The 20,623-nt window shown below is 35.5% G+C and overlaps 2 protein-coding genes and 1 pseudogene across 4 annotated transcripts; 2 read left to right on the top strand and 1 right to left on the bottom strand.

Annotated features, from left to right (window-relative positions):
* The first annotated feature begins 238 nt into the window (after positions 1–238).
* On the top strand, positions 239–4,821 carry LOC111290361 (multiple C2 domain and transmembrane region protein 7 pseudogene; annotated as a pseudogene). The gene has a single exon (XR_016346217.1). The product of XR_016346217.1 is annotated as a multiple C2 domain and transmembrane region protein 7 pseudogene (transcript).
* LOC111290362 (putative copper-transporting ATPase HMA5) lies at positions 4,720–10,326 on the bottom strand. Of its 2 annotated transcripts, XM_022881643.2 has the most exons (6): positions 9,972–10,326; positions 7,082–8,482; positions 6,700–6,954; positions 6,170–6,292; positions 5,518–5,997; positions 4,720–5,426 (listed from the first exon to the last, which is right to left on the bottom strand). In XM_022881643.2, the coding sequence occupies exons 1-6, from the start codon at positions 10,260–10,262 to the stop codon at positions 5,010–5,012; spliced, it is 2,967 nt and encodes a 988-aa protein (XP_022737378.1). In that variant the 5' UTR covers positions 10,263–10,326; the 3' UTR covers positions 4,720–5,009. The 2 variants fall into 2 exon arrangements, with proteins under 2 accessions (XP_022737378.1, XP_089623896.1); XM_089767770.1 differs by lacking the exon at positions 6,170–6,292.
* Positions 10,327–18,049: 7,723 nt separating this feature from the next.
* On the top strand, positions 18,050–20,485 carry LOC111290535 (putative CoA ligase CCL9). The gene is made up of 4 exons (XM_022881883.2): positions 18,050–18,300; positions 18,676–19,720; positions 19,860–19,963; positions 20,085–20,485. The coding sequence occupies exons 1-4, from the start codon at positions 18,100–18,102 to the stop codon at positions 20,301–20,303; spliced, it is 1,569 nt and encodes a 522-aa protein (XP_022737618.2). The 5' UTR covers positions 18,050–18,099; the 3' UTR covers positions 20,304–20,485.
* The last annotated feature ends 138 nt before the right edge of the window (positions 20,486–20,623 follow it).

The following is a 20,623-nucleotide window of genomic DNA, read 5'->3' as shown; positions in this document are numbered from 1 at the left end:
GACTAGTCAAAAACGATCCGAAACGAAAACGACATCCTGTTTTGACTACTTGAAACTTTTTTTTTTTTCCTGTTGTCAAATGGCTGCATTGTTGTTTTCTTCTTTCTCTATCTGTCGCCTCGATTATCGAGCTTAGCGTTAACCTGCAATAACTCTTATCTTTTCTTTTTCTTCTACTTTTCTCAGAAACTTTAATGCATTTCAAATGCAAAGTGTATTCATGGAGAGGAGCGAGGTTGCCATTTCTTTAAGAAATGTTTCAAGTTTGAAGACGTTTCAGCTCACATCTCAGAGGAGGTGAATTTCAATTGTTTTTTCTTTTGTTTTGGTAATGGCGTTTGAATGGCCAACCCAAAAGCAGCTGAGACTAGCTTTACGATTTTTAGCTTCGTTTGATCTTATTTTCGAAGTACATTGTGGATTTTAATCAAGAAAATTCAATATTTTTGTTTATATTTAACGAGAAAAGAAATAAAAAATTAATTTCGTTGAATAAAATTTAACTGATGCTTTCTGTTCTTTTTCCTCAACTTCATTGTTCAGTTTTCTACTCTGTTGTGCACGTTTAACGGCATCTTTATTGTTAATATTATATAAAATTTTCATTTAATTATCTTTCCTTTAACCTCTGTTTGGTTGCCGAGAAAACAAAGGATATTAATTAGTAACTTCTAAGTAGTACATCGTTTCGTTTTCATTGTGCGCTGAGATATTTATTTACATTTACTTAAAGATTAAAGCGGTTGAAGATTTTCTTTTTGTTCTTTTGTTTCTTCACAATTTCTTTTTTGTTTCTTTTTGTTGTTGAGAGATGAAGAAAGTGTAGAGATCTTATACTTCAATTTAATGGCGTATATTATGAGCAAAAGCTCATGTGTTTTAAGCGTGATATAAGGATCTTTAGCTTAAAGAGTGCAGAGTCATGTGCAAAGTGGTAGCATCTTTTTTTTGTATATATAATTCATATTTAGATCTTTTTCAACGAGGAGCTTTGATGATGTGCATTTTTTAGAAGTACCGACTCATTGGAGAATCGTTTTATAAGCTGAAAATTCATTTGGATGTGTCATGTTTCCTTGTATTTGTGAATGAATCTCCCTCCCTGTTTCACTGTATCTGATTGGTTTCTTGCATGTTCGAGGATAAGCACTGTTATAAGGGTGCCTTTGCTTGTTGTGATCAATTTCCATTTGCTACTGCATGTTCTCCTTATGTGAACAGTGCCTGCATTACCCTGAAAAGTGAAGGTTCCTGTAAACATATGACCATTGCCTAAGGTAAGATTAAATCATTTATAATTAGTGACCTTCTATTGTAATCCGTAAGTATCATTCAAGACTACATTCAATGAGTTTTTAATGGATTTTTGTTTTTTTCCCTGCAATGCTTTTCTTTCTGTTACGGATGTTCATTGTCAATAGTTAATAATTTCTTATTCCTGTTGCAGGTACCTTTAGCTGTCTTTCTTTTCAGCGCGTTTTCAAATTTCCTTAAACAAGATCACTTTCTAACACATAAGATGAGCAACCTTAAGCTAGGGGTTGATGTGGTCAGTGCCCACAATCTTTTGCCTAAAGATCCGCAAGGTTCATCCAGTGCCTTTGTGGAGCTCTGCTTTGATGGTCAGAAGTTCCGTACCACTATCAAGGAAAAGGATCTCAACCCTGTTTGGAATGAAAGCTTTAACTTCAACATCTCTGATCCTTCCATCCTCCATTATCTAAATCTTGATGCCTATGTCTACACTTATATCAGAGGTACTAACACCAGATCGTTTCTCGGGAAGGTTTGTCTAACTGGGACTTCATTTGTTCCCTACTCTGATGCTGTTGTCTTGCAATACCCTTTGGAAAAGCGTGCCATATTTTCACGTGTCAGAGGAGAGCTCGGCTTAAAAGTATATATTACAGACGATCCATCCATAAAGTCCTCAATCCCAGCACCTGCTGTTGATTCTTTGCCTGCTAACGAACCCCATGTGACTCATTTGCATTCCCATACAGTTCAAGGCCCGGTCATGAAAGACAGAGTTGAATCAAGACACACCTTTCGTCATCTTCCCAACCCAAATCTACACAAACATGATCACCATCATTTTTCTGATCCAGCTGTTCATCATCATCACATACCAAAGTACATTGCTGATGAGATGAAACCCGAACCACCTCCTCCAAAGCTAGTTCGCATGTACTCTGCAGAATCAGCACAATCTGCAGATTTTGCACTTAAAGAAACCAGTCCCTTTCTTGGTGGGGGAAGAGTTGTTGGGGGGCGTGTTATCCATGGAGACAAGACTGCGAGTACTTATGATCTTGTTGAGCGGATGCATTTTCTCTACGTAAGGGTTGTTAAAGCTCGTGAACTTCCTGCAATGGATGTTACAGGGAGTATTGATCCATTTGTGGAGGTAAAGGTTGGAAACTACAAAGGAATAACAAAGCACTTTGAGAAAAAGCAAAATCCAGAGTGGAACCAGGTATTCGCCTTTTCAAGGGATCGAATGCAAGCTTCTGTTCTAGAAGTTGTGATTAAGGACAAGGATCTGGTCAAAGATGACTTTGTTGGAATTATAAGGTTTGATATCAGTGAGGTACCATTACGTGTCCCACCGGATAGTCCTCTGGCTCCAGAGTGGTACCGGCTTGAGGATAAGAAAAGAGAGAAGATAAAGGGTGAGCTGATGCTTTCTGTCTGGATTGGAACTCAAGCAGATGAGGCTTTTTCTGATGCATGGCACTCTGATGCAGCTACACCTGTTGATAGCACACCGGCTACATTCACAGTGCTACGTTCAAAGGTCTATCATTCACCTCGATTGTGGTATGTGCGAGTTAATATTGTCGAGGCGCAAGACCTGGTGCCAACAGAGAAGAACCGTTTCCCCGATGTGTATGTTAAGGCACAAATAGGCCACCAGGCTCTGAAAACAAAGCCATGTCAGGCTCGGACTCTGAATGCCATCTGGAATGAGGATCTTCTGTTTGTTGCTGCTGAACCCCTTGAAGATCATCTGGTTCTTTCAGTTGAGGATCGTGTGGCTCCTGGCAAAGATGAGATCATTGGGAGGGTCATTATACCATTGAACACCATAGAGAAGCGTGCTGATGATCGAATGATTCATTCTCGTTGGTTCAACCTTGAAAAGCCAGTTGCTGTGGATGTAGATCAGTTGAAGAAAGAGAAGTTTTCTAGCCGTATCAATCTTCGTGTTTGTTTAGATGGAGGATATCATGTGCTTGATGAGTCTACTCACTACAGCAGTGATCTCCGCCCTACAGCGAAGCAACTCTGGAGGCCACCAATTGGAATCTTGGAACTTGGCATCTTAAATGCTGTAGGTCTCCATCCTATGGAAACACGAGATGGAAGGGGAACATCAGATACCTACTGTGTAGCAAAGTATGGTCATAAATGGGTCCGCACCCGCACCCTTGTAGACAGTCTGTCCCCAAAATATAATGAACAGTACACTTGGGAAGTTTTTGATCCTGCTACTGTTCTCACAGTTGGTGTATTTGACAACAGCCAGCTTGGAGAGAAGGGTTCAAATGGCAACAAGGACCTGAAGATCGGGAAGGTTAGGATTCGCATTTCTACATTGGAAGCAGGTCGCATTTACACACATTCTTATCCCTTGTTGGTTCTTCATCCTACTGGAGTTAAGAAGATGGGGGAATTGCATTTGGCAATACGATTTACATGTACATCTTTCGTAAACATGCTTTACCAATATTCACGACCACTACTACCCAAAATGCACTATGTTAGGCCCTTCAGTGTGATGCAGCTTGACATGCTACGCCACCAAGCTGTGATTATAGTGGCAGCTCGTTTAGGTCGAGCAGAGCCTCCACTTCGGAAGGAGGTAGTTGAGTATATGTCTGATGTGGACTCACACCTTTGGAGCATGCGTAAAAGTAAAGCAAATTTCTTTCGACTAATGACAGTTTTCTCAGGGTTGTTTGCTGTTGGGAAATGGTTTGGTGATATCTGCATGTGGAAGAATCCTGTCACAACAGTTCTGGTCCATGTGCTCTTTTTAATGCTTGCTTGCCTCCCAGAATTGATCTTGCCCACAATTTTCCTTTACATGTTTCTAACAGGAGTGTGGAACTTCCGCTATCGACCAAGGTATCCTCCTCACATGAACACAAAGATTTCACAAGCTGAGGCAGTGCACCCCGATGAGCTTGATGAGGAATTTGATACGTTTCCAACAAGCAAGAGCTCAGAGCTGGTTAGAATGAGGTATGATCGGTTGAGGAGTATGGCTGGTAGAATTCAGACTGTGATTGGTGATGTTGCAACACAGGGGGAGCGGTTTCAAGCACTCCTAAGCTGGCGAGACCCACGTGCTACTGCCATCTTCATTACATTCTGCCTTATAGATGCCATAGTTTTGTTTGTGACACCATTTCAAGTGATAGCAGCTTTGGCAGGGTTCTATGTGATGAGACACCCAAGATTTCGCTACAGGTTGCCTCCAGCGCCGATTAACTTCTTCCGTCGGCTGCCTGCCAGGACAGATGGCATGTTGTAGGCCATTCACGGAATGTCTCTAGCAAGACTATCAAAACCTCCTAGGTGTTTCTCCATGTCCTCAGTTTTTCCTGCTTCATCATGGTTATTATCAACGAGTTTTGCCACGATTTGGACCATAAATAATTTGTATCTATCTGCTCTATAAGCTGACTCAGAGTTAGATAAGGTGAAGAGTAGTTATAATAATCAAGTTTTTTCAATGCTCTATTTATATATTGCATAGTCCAAGAATTTGCAGCCATATGATTTCTATGCTCTCCTTCAGGTCTAATTTATACTGTAGCAAATAATATACTAAAAATCATTACAGCACCACTTTATGTACAAAATTTCCCAGCCAGCCTAAAACCATTCTATTTATATATTGCATTCACTGATTGACTACCAAACAGCTTTATCATAGCTTGCCAAATTTCACGACCCTAAATATATACATAAGAAAGTGGATTTAGAACCTTTATCATCCATCACTCGATTTTTATTCCGCCTATCTCAAGGTTTTCCAGCTTCTTGGGTCTTTTGTAATTCTTTAACAAGAGGGAGCAGCAAACGACGCTAACTGAAGAGGCAGCCATTGCAGCTCCAGCAATCCATGGAGGTAAACGAAATCCAGTAGATGGAAAAAGAGCCCCAGCAGCTATTGGAATACCAAGAATATTATAACCCAAAGCCCAGATGTAGTTCAGACGAATACGGGAAAAGGTTTTCCTTGAAAGGTGTATGGCAGTGATCACATCCTCTAAGTTGCTCTTCATGAGAACAATGTCAGCTGCCTCTATAGCAATATCTGTGCCAGCACCAATTGCCATTCCAACATCTGCTGCCACAAGTGCTGGTGAGTCATTAATGCCGTCTCCTACCATTGCCACAACATATCCTGCTGCCTTGTATTAAGAAAAATGAAAAAAAAAAAAAAGGTGTTTTAGTAAAGATGCCGGCAACTTTTTTATGAACCACCAATGATCATATATTTACCTGCAAGTCTTTTACTTTCTCAGCTTTATGTTCAGGTTTGGCTTCTGCAACAACAGTTTCAATTCCAATTTGCCTGGCAATGGAACTTGCAGTTCCCCAATTGTCACCTGTCACCATGATGCTTCTAACATTCATAGACTTGAGAATAGAAATAACTTCCTGAGCACCCGGTTTCACTGGATCAGATATGGCTAGAACTCCGGTCACTTCCCCATCTATTGATACTAAAATGCCAGTTTGTGCCATCCTTTCAGTTTCTGTTAGCATATCTTGAGCATCAGCTGGAATAGCAATGTTGGAGTCCAACATCAAGCTCTTGTTTCCCACAATTACTTCCCTGTTCCTGACAACGGCTTTCACTCCATGACCCGTTACAGAGGCAAAGTCTCGTGCTTCTGGCCAAGCAGGGTTCTCTTCATCTTCTCTGAACTTCTTGGCATACTCAACAATGGCCTTGGCTAGTGGATGCTCACTGTTTACCTGACCAATTCAGTACCACATTATCAGCATTCATAATAAGAGAATGTTTGAGTCAGTCCATTTGAAGTTTGTAAGATCCACTCAAGAAGGTTTGAAGGCTGATAGCATTCATGATTATTTTATAAAAAGAACTTCTCTCAACCTGTCAGATTTCAATGGTGAAAAGTGTTACCTCAGTTGCAGCAACAAGCTCATAGAATTCATGAAGCACCATATTTTTTAAGAGTCTTGTGTTAACAACCACTGGCTTTCCAACTGTAAGAGTTCCCGTCTTGTCAAATACGATGCAATTTACCTATATCGATGGAACAATAAGAAGCAAAATAAGAATACCAAGTGGCTCACATCTAAGTAAGAAGAAAACATCACTACCTGAGGGTACCTTAACTAGACTATTTAGTACTTAAAGATACTATATGTCACCGTTAGACAAAACTTAGCAAAGTATTCTTCAAATAATGAGTTCGAATCTTCTTTCTTTCCCAATATTCTGAAGAAAAGAAACAATCTGAATCTACAACTGTTTTGGTTAGAATGGTACTTTAGACTATTTCTTTCGTTTTTAAAGGCAAAGCTTTGCAGCATGTTAATATGTCCATATAGAAAAAGGTCTTGAAGCAGTAACAGATTTTTCAAAATCAACAATAAAGTAGCTGAATTCACGAAAACTAGCAAAGTGCAAGAAGAAAAGCATGCGCTAACCTTATGTGCACCTTCCAATGCTTGACCTCCTTTAATTAATACGCCTTGAGATGCACCAACTCCGGTACCAACCATAACAGCAGTAGGGGTTGCAAGGCCTAGAGCACACGGACAAGCTATGACCATGACAGAGATTCCAAACTGAAGTGCAAGCTCAAAACTATCCATCGAAGATGGTATCCATGATTCCGGGTAGCCATGGAACTTTCCAGCTAAAAACCAGGCAAGCCACGTTGAAAGTGAAAGAATGATCACCTGTGAAAGACAACAGTAACTGAGATGCTAGCAAAGTCTTGAACATGTGAAACAAATGATAATCTAACTTAAACAACTTTATGAAACAAGCCTAAGAGGACATGAAAACAATATTCTATTCTCTCACCAGAGGCACAAAATATTTGGAAATGCGGTCAGCAAACTTCTGTACAGGAGCTTTAGCCATCTGAGCAGACTCAACAAGCCGAACAATCTGTGCCAGTGCACTTTCTGAACCAACCTTTGTTGCCTTAATATGTAGTACTCCATTCTCATTCACTGTGCCTCCAATAACCGTGTCACCCTTCCTCTTTGCCACTGGTCGTGCTTCTCCTGTTATCATGCTTTCATTTATGTGGCTTTGCCCCCACAAAACAAAACCATCTGAAGCTACTTTTGCACCAGGAATAATTTTGATAATATCATTCTTTTGTATCAATCGACTATCAATTTCTTCTTCCCTTGTCACATTTCCCTCCTCATCCAAAGTCAACAATATTGCTGCCTCAGGTGCAAGGTTCATAAGCTTGGCAATAGCCTCAGATGTCTTTCCCTTGGCAAGAACCTCCAGATACTTCCCAAGTAGAATAAATGAGATAAGCATTGCACTTGTCTCAAAAAAATCTGTACCCTCAAAATTTGGAGAGGTAGCAGCTCTTAACACTGTGTAGACAGAATAAAAGTAAGCTGCATTTGTTCCCAAGGCAATTAAAACATCCATATTGGCAGAACCATGGCGCAATGCTTTGTAGGAACCAGCATAGAATCGACGCCCTATTATGAATTGCACTGGAGTTGATAGCACCCACCTCATAATCTCACCAACTGTTAGCATATTGACTACTTTTGTGTCCAATCCATGCTTAATTCCAGGGATATACATAAAAATCATGGAGGTTAAAAATACAGGAATAGTGAAAATCAAGCTCCACAGGAAGGATCTAAAGTACTGATTGATTTCCTCTTTTCTATGAGTCTCCCTTCGACCTCCTTCTCCGTCAGGAAATATAGTTGCCTTGAAACGCCTGCTACTCCCAGTTGACTCAATCACTTTGATAAAGTTTCTTGGTCCTGTCATATCTGGTTTGTACGAAACCGAAATTTTTTTGAGCTCAGATGATATGTCAACAGCTTGAACCCCTGGAAGTGCTTGAATGGAATTTTCAAGCATTCTCATTGAATTACCAGTCCTTACGCCATCAACTTGAAGATCAATCTTGCTCATGTCTTCTCCTGTGCTAACAAGTATGGCTTCAAATCCAGCATCTTCTATTGCTTCCATTAGCTGATTGTGAGTGACAATTTTTGGATCATAATGGCATTCTGCTTCTTCAGTTGCTAAAGCCACTTGGGCCTTTTGCACACCGTGAATTGCCTGCAAAGCTTTTTCAACAGTGGAGGAGCAAGAAGTACAAGTCATTCCGTTAATGCGTATTCGACATACTTGGGTAGACTTCTCATTTGTCTCATCTTTAATCAATGCAGCTTGAAATCCAACATCTTCAATGGCCTCACGAATGGTCTCCTCCTGTAAAATTTTTATAATTTCAAAAGCTTAGCGAACAAAAAGAAGCAAAAAAACCAACAGATTGGAAATATAAAAAAACAAAACAGCATCAGGTCCAGCAAGTGCATAATGAGTGTTAAGCCAAATTCTGCAACTTCATGAAATTGCAGGAACAATGAATACATTTTAGACTTTAGTTTATTCACACACTGCCATCAAGTAAAACTTTTGCATCAGTAACCATGACCAAGTAGAAAATTGCCAAAGTTGCAGCAAAACCTCAGTCATAGCCTATCAGTCATTTTGAATTTATCACCAAATAGTAAACAAGGTAAAGCACAATTCTTGACATAGTAGTACCTGCATTGAGAACTGCTCTTTTTTCTTTTAGTTACAATCAAATATGTAGAGAGCTAATTGTTCTCGTTTCAAATAACTTACTGGAGACAGCAATCTTGTAATAATTTCAACAAAATAGTTTCAGTTATGAAAATTATTTCTTTTCAATTTGATCAAATTAACCTACAAGAAACCTTTTATAATTCAAAAGCACTTGTTTCTCATCAATCTTCAGATTCATTTGTAATTATGATTGCACACAATAGACTATGATAAGAAAAAAGAATGGCTTGGATAGAATGATAGTCATAGAACTGTAATTTAAACATTTTAGATATCCAGATTCATTGTGGTTTTTGTGCTTTATATTTTCAAAGATCTTACTCCAATTATCTCTTCTAATACTAAGCCTGACAAATACACAAGCAAAGATTTGATCTCTAATCCTTCCATGACAAGATAGACAAAGAACTGAGCCTGACTTAAAATTTCAGGCCCAAAGTACAGGACACATGCTTTTGATTACTTAAACCATAAGGTCGGGTCTCAGGCTCCAGGTTAAGCCATGCTGGCCCCATTTTTATAGGTGAACCATTTATGGAAGTCAAAATCAAGTTCATAATCATGTGAACTTGACGTATTTCTTCTTCATCATCCACAAGCAAAGCAACAAAAAGAAAAAAGGAAAGAAAGCCAATAAACACAATGTTGGGTAACCAATAGGAAAAGGAAGAGAAAACCAAATCTTGTTTTCTGTCTGTTAGCGAAGAAGGACAATTGACATCAAAGAACTCATTATTTGTTTCATTTTTTCCTTGAAAGTAGTCATTTCTCCATTCTAATAAAGCATATGGGTCTATTGCCAAGTTACAATTTTGAACATTTGAACCTATTTAAATTGGTTCTAATTCATCTACTGATTCTTCTTCTTAGACAATAGATTTCAGAGCTAACTTTGAGTTATCGCAGCAATGAAATTCCCTAAAGTTTTAAAATTTCTGAGAAGAAAATGGCCAAAAAAATTCCAAAGAACCTTAAACAAATTAAGCAAAATAAAAATTCCAGAGAACCTTAAACAAATTTCCATTGAACAACTGAAAGAAAAAAAAAAAAAAAGAAAAAACAGACAAAACAATAACAAAAAGACAAACACGTACGAACTCAAACTTACAGTGACAAAACTAGGATAGAACATAACTTGCGCCCTATTGTTCAAAACATCAACGACGGCTTCCTTGATCCCTGGAAGCCTCTTGACAGCCTTCTCGACGGATCCAGCGCAGGCTGAACATGTCATTCCGATAACTGAAAACATTGCCTTGGCCTCTGATCCTTGCAAGCTTGTTTCTTGTGCCGAGACCCCTTTCGGGTACTTCGGCATCGAAGGATAATGAGGCCTTGGTGACAAACCCCCATAACTCTCGTTTCGTATGCATGCCAATGCTAACAACTTCGTCGCCATGTTCGAGTTCTTGCTTCTTAATTTTCCTGTAAAAGAAACAGGGTTTTGCAGTTTTTATCAGTATAAGGTTTTTGCCCCAAGTAATAACCCTTTTATATACCACCAAAATTTTTTTTTTTTGAAATAGGGGGATACTGTTTTGTCAAGGGTGGTGGAGCATTAAGATATCGGATCAAAATTATGGGTGAAGAGGCAATAATTGAGGATCAAATTTGATGATTTGTTTGACCAAATAGATGGAGAAGAGAGGCAAAAAACAGGAGAACAAAAATTTGGTGGGTGGTTACGTGGACTTTTGGCTGGAGGGACCAAGCAATATGATTTTAACAGAATTTTAAATGGGTTGGCTGACATTGTGTCCCCCCCAAACAAGGTTAGTCGGCCGTGTATCCATGGAATATGTTCTCCCACAAATAGAAAAAGGTGGAACCAAAGCTATGAAAGAATGACGCTAATGTCTCAAAAATTTTCCTTAACTCGTTTGATTTCTTGATAATCTTGGATTTCATGTTTTCTAGTTTTGGTATTATCAAATTAGGTAATATGGCATGATACTGATGCAAAGGCTAACAGAACTACCATAAAATCTTCAAAACCGGTACTCAAGTAAATGAAATATAACCTGAAATGAAAAGAAAAAATAACTGCTAGGATTATGCCAGAATTATGCTTAGAATACGTACCTTATAGTAAAAGAAGAAAAGAAAAATGTTTACGTGAAAGATAAAAACTGAAACTAATTTCGGATACCTCCTCGGAGTTTTCTTCGGCTAAGAAATACCCATTTATTTAGCTGCTTGAACCGCCAAACACTCAAAATTCAAACAAGTAATGCTGGAAATGCCGTTAATTCTGGACTTCTTTTTTTATAAAATACTTGGTTGTCACCACGCCACCAAACTTTCAAGATAATATACTTCACGTAATTCAAGCAAATCGAGTTGCTAACCTTGATTTATAGTTATCCTCTTCTCTTCTCTCTCTCTCTCTCTCTCTATATATATATATATATATATGTATTTTTTTAAGTAAAATGTCACAATTTGATAATAAAAAATTATGTATATGTTAAAATTTAAATTTAAGGTCTTAAATATTATTTTTTTAAAAGTTATTACTTAAAAAAAAAACTGAATTAAATTTAAATTTTTTATTAAAATTTTTTTAAATTTTCTTTTATGTATGTCAACGGCTCCAGGTTGTACTATTTTTTTTTTTTTTTAGTTTTAACTTTACGTCAGATGATAGAATCTTGATTCGATTTAAGATTCCTTGACCCAAAGCCCTTTGTGTCTAGGTTCATTATGAAAATCATCGCATCAATTTTCTATTAGTATTCGTTTTCGTCGATGAGGTGCAAAGAAGCAGACTTTAATGAAATCCAATCTGACTGAACAAATAAGACAAAACTTGTGTGTAATTAGTTATATAAGCAAGCTGTTTGTGTCTTGTAATTTATTTTTTTATATTGAAGCATTCACCGTTAAACTTTTTTTTTTAATAAGACAAAACTTTCATTGGAACATTAGTCGATGTCAAATATAGAAACAATTGCTAATGAAATTACTGAATCTTTTTTTTTTTTTGTAGCATTTGTATTGATCAAATCATATATCCCTAACAATTTATTGGAATGGTATATGACGTGGACAAATTCCCTTCTTTGAGGAACGTCGTTTGGGCCTACCATTTGATAAAATGCCAATCCATATTTTAATTGTAATTCTGTACCAAAGTCATAACCATTTTTTTATGGGCCAAATAGTTTGCTTGCAGGCCAAGGCCAGATGGTTAGATCAACGGTTTCGTGTTGATCATTTTAGGGCTGAAGGGAGATGGGTTGACAATTAAACACCTATCCATATTTGCAAGCTAGCTGATTCCATTGGGTCTCTTGTCCCACTCACAAACAGCATAGACACGTTTCATTGACCATTTCCACCGGCGTTCCTGCCCATTTTCGATTAGTTGAATCCAATAGCTGGACCACGGTTTTAAGCATCGGCTCTTTGAGCCATTGAAAACCTAGACTGGCCTGCCTGAGTTGTTTTTTGAGCCTTCACGTCCTTTCATTGAAAAACTTAACTAGTCGGATTGGATAAGCTAGCTCCTCATAGTCATACAATACTTTTGGGCTTCGAGGTTTAATTTGCTAACTAGATAATGTGTTACATACTTGTTTTCTTTTGTTTTCGATCGTTATGTTTTGATAAATATTAGTAAAAAATAAAATAATTTTTTTTAAAGATATATGTATTTTTTATTTGAATAATTAAAAGTAATAAAGAAAAATAAAATAAATAAATCCTAATGGTTAAATAATAAAAAAATAGAAATAATTTATTATATTATTTTTTTCAATTATAACTTTTGATCATCTTTATTTTTACTATAGCATTTATATAATTGTGTTAATGTATTTCATATTTTTAATTTAATTTTATTTATTCATAAAAATAGTTATTACTAAATTTTATAAAATTCATAAAAATAAGAAAAAAAATTAGAGATAATAAAATTATCGATAAATAATATTTCATATTTTCAATCTAATTTTGAAGTTTAAATTTATGCACTTTTAATTTAGATGAATTAATAAAGATATAATAGTCATTTTATATATATATTTTTTTTCTTTCCCTTCCTTTTCCCCTATTTGGTGTAATTAAAAAATGAAAAAAGTTGAGAGAAATCAAAGGGAACTAAGCATACTTTTTTTTCTTTTATTTTTATTTATATCATATACAAATAAGGAAAAGAATTTCTCATTTTCTTTTGTTTCCTTTGCATTCCTTTCTTTTCTTTCATCTTTCCTCAATCCAAACATAAGCTAAGTAGTGAAGGAACGTCAAATTGTCAGACTTGACGATTTAGGTTTCATAATTTTTTTTTTTTAAAGGAAACATAAGGAGAAATAAAAATAAAGAGAAAACCAAAGAAAACATGATATTTTTTGCTGTGAAACCATAAGGTTATATATATATATAAATATATATTTCTTTTTTATATGAAATACTCCATGTTTCATGGTCTATTGGTAAAAGTATAATTTTGATATCCACATTTTTCGTATATAAGATGAAAACATGCATATGCTTAAAAAATGAATAAATTTGAAATTAAATTCTAATTAGATAATACCTCTAAACTTTATTGTTATCCCTTGATTCTAATTTTCTTTTATAAAAATTAAATTAAATTAAAATTCTAATAGACTAAAATGCTATTTAGAGTCTCCAACTATAAAATGCAAAGACAAATCTCCTTATCTAGAACTAACTAGCTTGATGTATTTTGTTTTGTCGTTATCATAATATTTTCTCAAAGTACTTGAAAATATATCGAAGAAATTTTTAACTCTTTAACTTTTCATTATTTTAGCTGGTTGTTTTTAATTATAAACTACTTCGTAGAGTTATATACATAAAGGTTAAATTGGATAAAATTTTATTCTTCCAAGTTTAAGTATAAGCTAGTTATGATGGTAGAACAAAGACTATATATAGTATTTTTTTTTCTTTTTGTTAAATAGATTATATATCTAATAATTTTAAAAATCAAATTTGAACGCATATAATTTTTTATTTTTAAGTTTACAATATTTTTATTAAAAAATATTAATTTTATAAACTATAGCATAAGAATAAAATAAATAATTTACTTTAAGTAATTCAAGCAAATCAGGTTGCTAACCTTGATTTATAGTTCTCTTCTCTTCTCTTCTCTTCTGTGTGTCTATATATATATATATATAAAATGTCACAATTTAATAATAAAAAATTGTATATTAAAAATTAAATTTAAGATCTTTTTAATATTACTTTTTAAACATTATTACATAAAAAAAATGAATTAAATTTTAAAATTTTTATTAAATTTTTTTTTTAATGTTTGTCAAAGGCTCTAGGTTGTACTATTTTTTTTTTTTTAAGTATTAACCTTAGGTCAGATGATAGAATCTTGATTCGACTTAAGATTCCAATTGTTGACCCAAAGCCCTTCATATCAATCTTCTGTAAGTATTCGTTTGCGTCGATGAGGCGGAAAGAAAAAGAATTGAATAAAATGCAATCTGACGGAACAAATAAGACAAAACTTTGTGTGTAAGCAAGCTGTTTGGTAACTTGTGTCTTGTAATAGATTATTTTTTATAATCAAGCACTCACCGTTAATCTTAGGATTTTTTTTTTAACAAGACAAGACTTTCATTGGGACATTAGTCGATGTCAAATGTAGAATTGCTAATGAAATTACTGAATCATTTTTTTTTTTATAGCATTTGTGTTGATCAAATCATATATATATCCCTAACAATTTTTTGAAATGGTACATGACGTGGACAAATTCCCTTTCTTCGAGGAACGTCGTTTGGGCCTACCATTTGATAAAATGCCAACCCATATTTTAATTGTAATTCTGTACCAAAGTCATAACTATTTTTTTATGGGCCAAATAGTTTGCTTGCAGGCCAAGGCCAGATGGTTAGATCAACGGTTTCGTGTTGATCATTTTAGGGCTGACGGGGTATGGGTTGACAATTAAACACCTATCCATATTTGCAAGCTAACTGATTCCATTGGGTCTCTTGTCCCACTCACAAACTGCATAGACACGTTTCATTGACCATTTCCACCCGGGTTCCTGCCCATTTTCGATTTCTGGAATCCAATGGCTGGACCACGGTTTTAAGCATCGGCTCTTTGAGCCATTGAAAACCTAGACTGGCCTGCCTGAGTTGTTTTTTGAGCCTTCACCTTCTTTCATTGAAAAACTCAATTAGTCGGATTGGATAAGCTAGCTCCTCAAAGTCATACAATAATTTTGGGCTTTGAGGTTTTATTTGCTAACTAGATGATGTGTTGCATACTTGTTTTCCTTTTGTTACGGTCTAGGTTTCGTAATTTGCTAACCAGACTTGACGATTTAGGTTTCATGATAATAATAATAATAATAATAATAATAATAATAATAATAATAAAAGGAAACCTGAGAAGAAAGAAAAAGAAAGAAAAAAACCAAAGAAAAGATGACATTTTTTTGCTGTGAAACCATGAGGTTATATGTATTTCTCTTTGATAAGAAATGCACCATGTTTCATGATCTATAGGTAAAAGTATAACTTTGATATTCACATTTTTCGTATATAAAACGAAAACATGTATATGCTTAAAAAATGACTAAATTTGAGATTAAATTATAATTAGATAATACCTTTAAACCTTTTTGTTATCTCTTGATTCCAAATTTTTTTTATAAAAAAAATAAAAAGAAAATAATATTTTAGCTGACTAAGATGTTAATCAGACTCTTTGACTATAAAATGTAAAGACAAACCTTCCTATCTGGAGTTAACTAGCTTGATGTATTTTGTTTTGTTGTGATCAGAATATTTTCTCAAAGTACTTGAAAATATATTAAAAAATTTTCTTACTTTTTATCCTTTTATTATTTTAACCGATTGGTTTTAATTATGTACTACTTCATAGAGTTATATAGAGAAGGGTTAATTTGGATAAAATTTCATACTTACAAGTTTAAGTAACTATAATAATTAAGCTAGCTATGATGGTAGAACAAAGACTACATAGTATTTTTTTTTTATATAAATAGATTATATATCTAATAATTTTAAAATTTAAATTTTAACGCATATAACTTTTTTAAATTCACAATATTTTTATTTAAAAAATTAATTTTATAAACTATAGCATAAGAATAAAAGAAATAAATTCGGTGATTTTTTCTCTAAAATTCCCCTTTCAAAAGGAATTTGAAAACGATGAAAGGGGAAGCTAAATTTGTTTCCTCTAGGACTACTTTTTCCTCACAAAGCATTTAATTTGTTTCCTTTAATTGTAGGAATAGATACCTTTTTTCTTATCAGACGGAACAAGTTGGTAGAGACATTGGGCAAGAGAAAACCAATTAGCCAACATATAGGTGGGTAATTCCCGTTTCTATATCACATGGTTGGCTGGCCAATTCGTCCATTCATTGAATTAGCAATTCAAGGAACACCTTATGACCAAAAAACACTATTGGCAGTGGCTCGCTTGACCTGATGGACTTTTGCCTTCGAATTCCTTTTCCATTTCCAAAACAAAAATTTGCAGGTAACCAATGAGATTTTACCTTAATAATAAGATAAAATCTTAAAAATTTTAAAATAATAAATTTTCATTCAATTTTATATTGAATTTGTCTTATTATATTTTAGTTTATTGGTTAATTTATTTGTTTGATTATAAAACAATATAATATTTTTTTATAATTATAATTTATATTTATAATTTAAAAAAAAAAGTGTAGGGATACCAGTCAAATTCATATGCAATTTCAAAATAATTATTTAACAAAAAAAAAAAACTAATTTTCAAAAAATTATCAATTGAAAGTTCATCCATTGTTCCAAAAAGAAAACGAAAGGTGCATTTCTTATACAGTTAATTTAATAAAATATTCATAGAATTAGAGGCAGTAGTTCCATTGTGCATGCTTTCCTACTAGTTAAGTCGTTTGACACTTTTAGGTTAAAGCATTCCGTCGTCGAAATGGATAACATTCACAACATAAAAATTAATATTATTATATTATTTATAATTACCTTGTCATGATTAAAAATTCGGTAGAATCAAGTATTGTCTTTTACATCTCCCATAGGCCATATATTGATGAAACAACATTGCGGGTGGAAATGGAATCCCAAGAATAATGCATTTTTAATGGAGAAAATTAATGCATGGGTTACAATATACGAAAGGAAAATTAACCAGCAAATGACATTGCTTGGATGTGGGGATTACACATGGATCCAACTATCTTAACCATTTGTTTGGTTTAGTAACCTAATAATATATTACTTTATTACAAAGTTATTTGTTTCACACATATAATATAGTTAGTTTTAGGGAGCCTTCCTTTGCTTCCAATGAGCCGTCTTAGGTTCAACTTATGGACAACCTAACCATGTTCCATGCATCGCTTTCCTTGAAGTTTTGCATTATTTAGGAACAGCATATACCTCCATATTCCTTACCAAATGGATAACCATATAATTTTTATTTTTTTGTCGTTGTTCTCAAATCATATAATATATAAGGTTCGTGTTTTTTTTTAATTTTATTTAATAAAATTTATATTTAAATCATGATATTTACAAGTCATTTTTTAATTTTATTTTAATCCTAACTATGATTATTGTTAGGATTAATGCGTGATTATAAAAGAGTATAATAAAAAAAGTTTAAATAACTTGATGTTTTAACATTTTATTTGAGAGTTAATGCAAGTGGACTGATTATAATCATAATTTAAAATAAAAAAAAGGACAAAACAGAGTGCATGAACATGAATGAACTAATGTATAGGCCACATTCTTTCTTTGTCCCCAGTGTGCCCAAAAATTTGTCATGCAAAAACCACGACCACCAGCCACATATATTAAAGCCATCAAGAATTAAAATTGAAAATTTTTTTCCCTGTTTCATGGGAAGAGTTTGATTTTCTGCACGTTGTTTCCAAATTCCACGTCCTTACCAAATAGTGGCCCCACTTCATTAAGTAGACCAATCAACCACGGTAATGAAGCCACGTATGACAAAACAAAGTAACGCACAAAAAATTAGTCGGAAGTTGGAAAAGACCTCTCAATGCGGAGCACACTCAAACTGACCGTCAACAGTTGCCACCTGGCAATTTCCACCTCCCATTAACGAAACCTCGACCGAAACATCCCTCTCACTCTCAAACCCTTTATAACTCTCTCACCCTCTCCCTTCCCTTCTCTCAAACACAGCCCCTCATTAATTGCGTTTTCTTTGTTTGGTTGTTGAGAAAAATGGAAAGTTCAACTTTGACAGGATTACTAAACAAGGCTGCGGCGGAGTTCCCAAGCAGGAGAGCTTTATCAGTTTCTGGCAAATTCGATTTGACACATGCTCAATTACAACAACTCATCGATCACGCCGCCTCTCTCCTCACCGCCTCCGGCATCCAGCCCGGCGATGTTGTCGCTCTTACTTTCCCAAACACCGTCGAGGTTTGTTTATACTTTTACGTTTCAATCAGTTCAAACCTTGTATAAAACATTAGAATCAGATTCTGTTTTGTTGATGAGAAAATACAGAGGAGAAAAGATCCAAAATCAAAGTAAAATCATCATTTTTTCCGTAACATATTGCCAAATTATTTTTTATTTTTCCATGTTATTCCCCTTTCATTCCTTTGTAACCGCACAAAGCCAAGGTTTTTTCTCCATAGATTTTTCAAACTTGTAAAAGTTAACAAAAAATGTCCATGTCATTGACGTTGATTTTTTTTCTTGTGAAAATTTATAAAATGTCATTTATATTTTTTAATTTCTTTTTTCATTTGTGGTGATGCTTTATTTATTATTTATTTATTTTTTTGACAGCTTGTGATAATGTTCTTGGCTGTAATTCGCTGCCGAGCTACCGCGGCGCCGTTAAACCCGGCTTACACCGCTGAGGAATTCGAGTTCTACCTTTCTGATTCTGAATCCAAGCTTTTATTAGTCCCAGCCGAAGGCATCAAGCCAGCTCAAGCTGCGGCTTCCAAACTCAAAATCCCCCACGTGTCCGCTACTCTCTGTGACGCAAATTCCAAAGTCACTCTCTCCTCCAGCCCCGCGTCAAATCTTGACTCGGTCTACGAACTCGTTAATGACTCTTCTGACGTGTCACTTTTCCTCCATACATCCGGTACCACCAGCCGCCCCAAGGGTGTCCCTTTGACTCAGCTCAACCTAGCTGCCTCAGTTTCGAACATTAAATCGGTTTATAAACTCACTGAGTCTGACTCGACTGTAATCGTGCTCCCGTTATTTCACGTGCATGGCTTGATAGCTGGTTTACTGAGTTCACTCATTTCCGGGGCCGCGGTGACTCTACCAGCCGCTGGGAGATTCTCTGCGTCGACATTTTGGACGGACATGACTAAATGTAATGCCACGTGGTACACTGCTGTCCCCACGATACACCAGATTATATTGGACCGCCATGAGAGCAAGCCGGAGCCGGAATACCCCAAGCTGAGGTTTATTAGGAGCTGCAGCGCATCGTTGGCCCCGAGTATATTGGCTCGGCTAGAGGCGGCATTTGGCGCACCAGTGCTTGAGGCTTACGCCATGACTGAGGCATCTCATCTCATGGCTTCAAACCCATTACCGGAATGTGGCCCGCATAAGGCCGGGTCGGTTGGGAAGCCTGTTGGTCAAGAAATGGCGATTTTGAATGAACAAGGGGAGGTTCAGCCGCTTAATGCTAAGGGGGAGGTTTGTATTAGGGGATTGAATGTGACAAAGGGTTATAAGAATAATCCTGAGGCTAATAAATCAGCTTTTCTTTTTGGTTGGTTCCACACTGGCGATGTCGGGTTTTTCGATTCGGATGGATACTTACATCTCGTGGGTCGGATCAAGGAGCTCATCAATCGTGGAGGTATCGATTTGTGCTGACAAAAATTTCTTATGTTGCATTAGTTACATAAAAGAAGTTTTCATATTTAGAGTCATTTGAGTTAAATAATCGGTTGTATGTCAGAATTTTAATGTGATATTTGATTTGTTAACGTTCTCAGGTGAGAAAATTTCACCAATTGAGGTAGATGCCGTGCTACTAGGTCATCCTGATGTTGCACAGGCAGTCGCCTTTGGTGTCCCCGACGAGAAATATGGTGAAGAGGTGAGAAACCGTCTCTCTCTCGTGTGCCAAAGCCCACCTTTGTAGAAAAACATTAACGGTTGTGATTTATGAATTGCTGTTGCGTTATTGTCTAACATTTCTCTGTTTCTTTCGAATGCAGATAAATTGTGCAGTGATTCCAAGGGAAGGAGTAAGCTTAGAAGAGCCAGCTATTTCACAATATTGCAAGAAGAATCTTGCTAGTTTCAAGGTCCCCAAGAAGGTTTTCATCACTGATTCCCTGCCAAAAACTGCGACTGGCAAAATCCAGCGGAGGATTGTCGCAGAGCATTTCTTGTCTCAAATGTCTGCTGCCAAAGTTCCCAAATTTGGAGCTTAATTCGGCTTTGCTAAATTTCCTTCTCCTTCAAACTTCTTTTCAAGGGTCAGGTTACTTAGGTACGGATTTAAGTGGCTGTAGTTTTCTTTTTCCTTCCCTTATCGGAAGTAAGGTGATTAGTGTAACTCTCTTATTTTAAAATAATTTGGATGTCCACAGTAATAAGTGTTTATTTTGCTCAATTAACACATCTTGTAAATTGTTGGTTGACAATATTTTAAATATGGGTTCACTAAACATTTGCCTTCAAATTTTGCAAGTTAAATTTTGCAAATTTTGCCTTCAATACTGTTGAAATTACTGATGAAAACAAAGCAGCG

This window comes from Durio zibethinus, chromosome 11, assembly GCF_047325235.1.
Source record: "Durio zibethinus cultivar Kanyao isolate XHJ-2024 chromosome 11, ASM4732523v1, whole genome shotgun sequence".
NCBI classification, from domain to species: Eukaryota; Viridiplantae; Streptophyta; class Magnoliopsida; order Malvales; family Malvaceae; genus Durio; species Durio zibethinus.
Note: the sequence above shows the minus strand (reverse complement) of the source record. Positions and strands in the feature narration are given on the sequence as shown.

What these genes read in the sequence shown, in the direction of transcription:
- LOC111290362 (XM_022881643.2), bottom strand. Translation starts at nt 10,262, where the DNA reads ATGGCGACGAAGTTGTTAGCATTGGCATGCATACGAAACGAGAGTTAT. An exon ending in TCTATCCTAGTTTTGTCACT is followed by an intron (nt 8,483 to 9,971) that starts GTAAGTTTGAGT and finishes AAAATTTTACAG; the next exon opens with GAGGAGACCATTCGTGAGGC. An exon ending in AGAAAGTAAAAGACTTGCAG is followed by an intron (nt 5,427 to 5,517) that starts GTAAATATATGA and finishes TCTTAATACAAG; the next exon opens with GCAGCAGGATATGTTGTGGC.
- LOC111290535 (XM_022881883.2), top strand. Translation starts at nt 18,100, where the DNA reads ATGGAAAGTTCAACTTTGACAGGATTACTAAACAAGGCTGCGGCGGAG. An exon ending in CTTTCCCAAACACCGTCGAG is followed by an intron (nt 18,301 to 18,675) that starts GTTTGTTTATAC and finishes TTTTTTTGACAG; the next exon opens with CTTGTGATAATGTTCTTGGC. An exon ending in ACGAGAAATATGGTGAAGAG is followed by an intron (nt 19,964 to 20,084) that starts GTGAGAAACCGT and finishes TTTCGAATGCAG; the next exon opens with ATAAATTGTGCAGTGATTCC.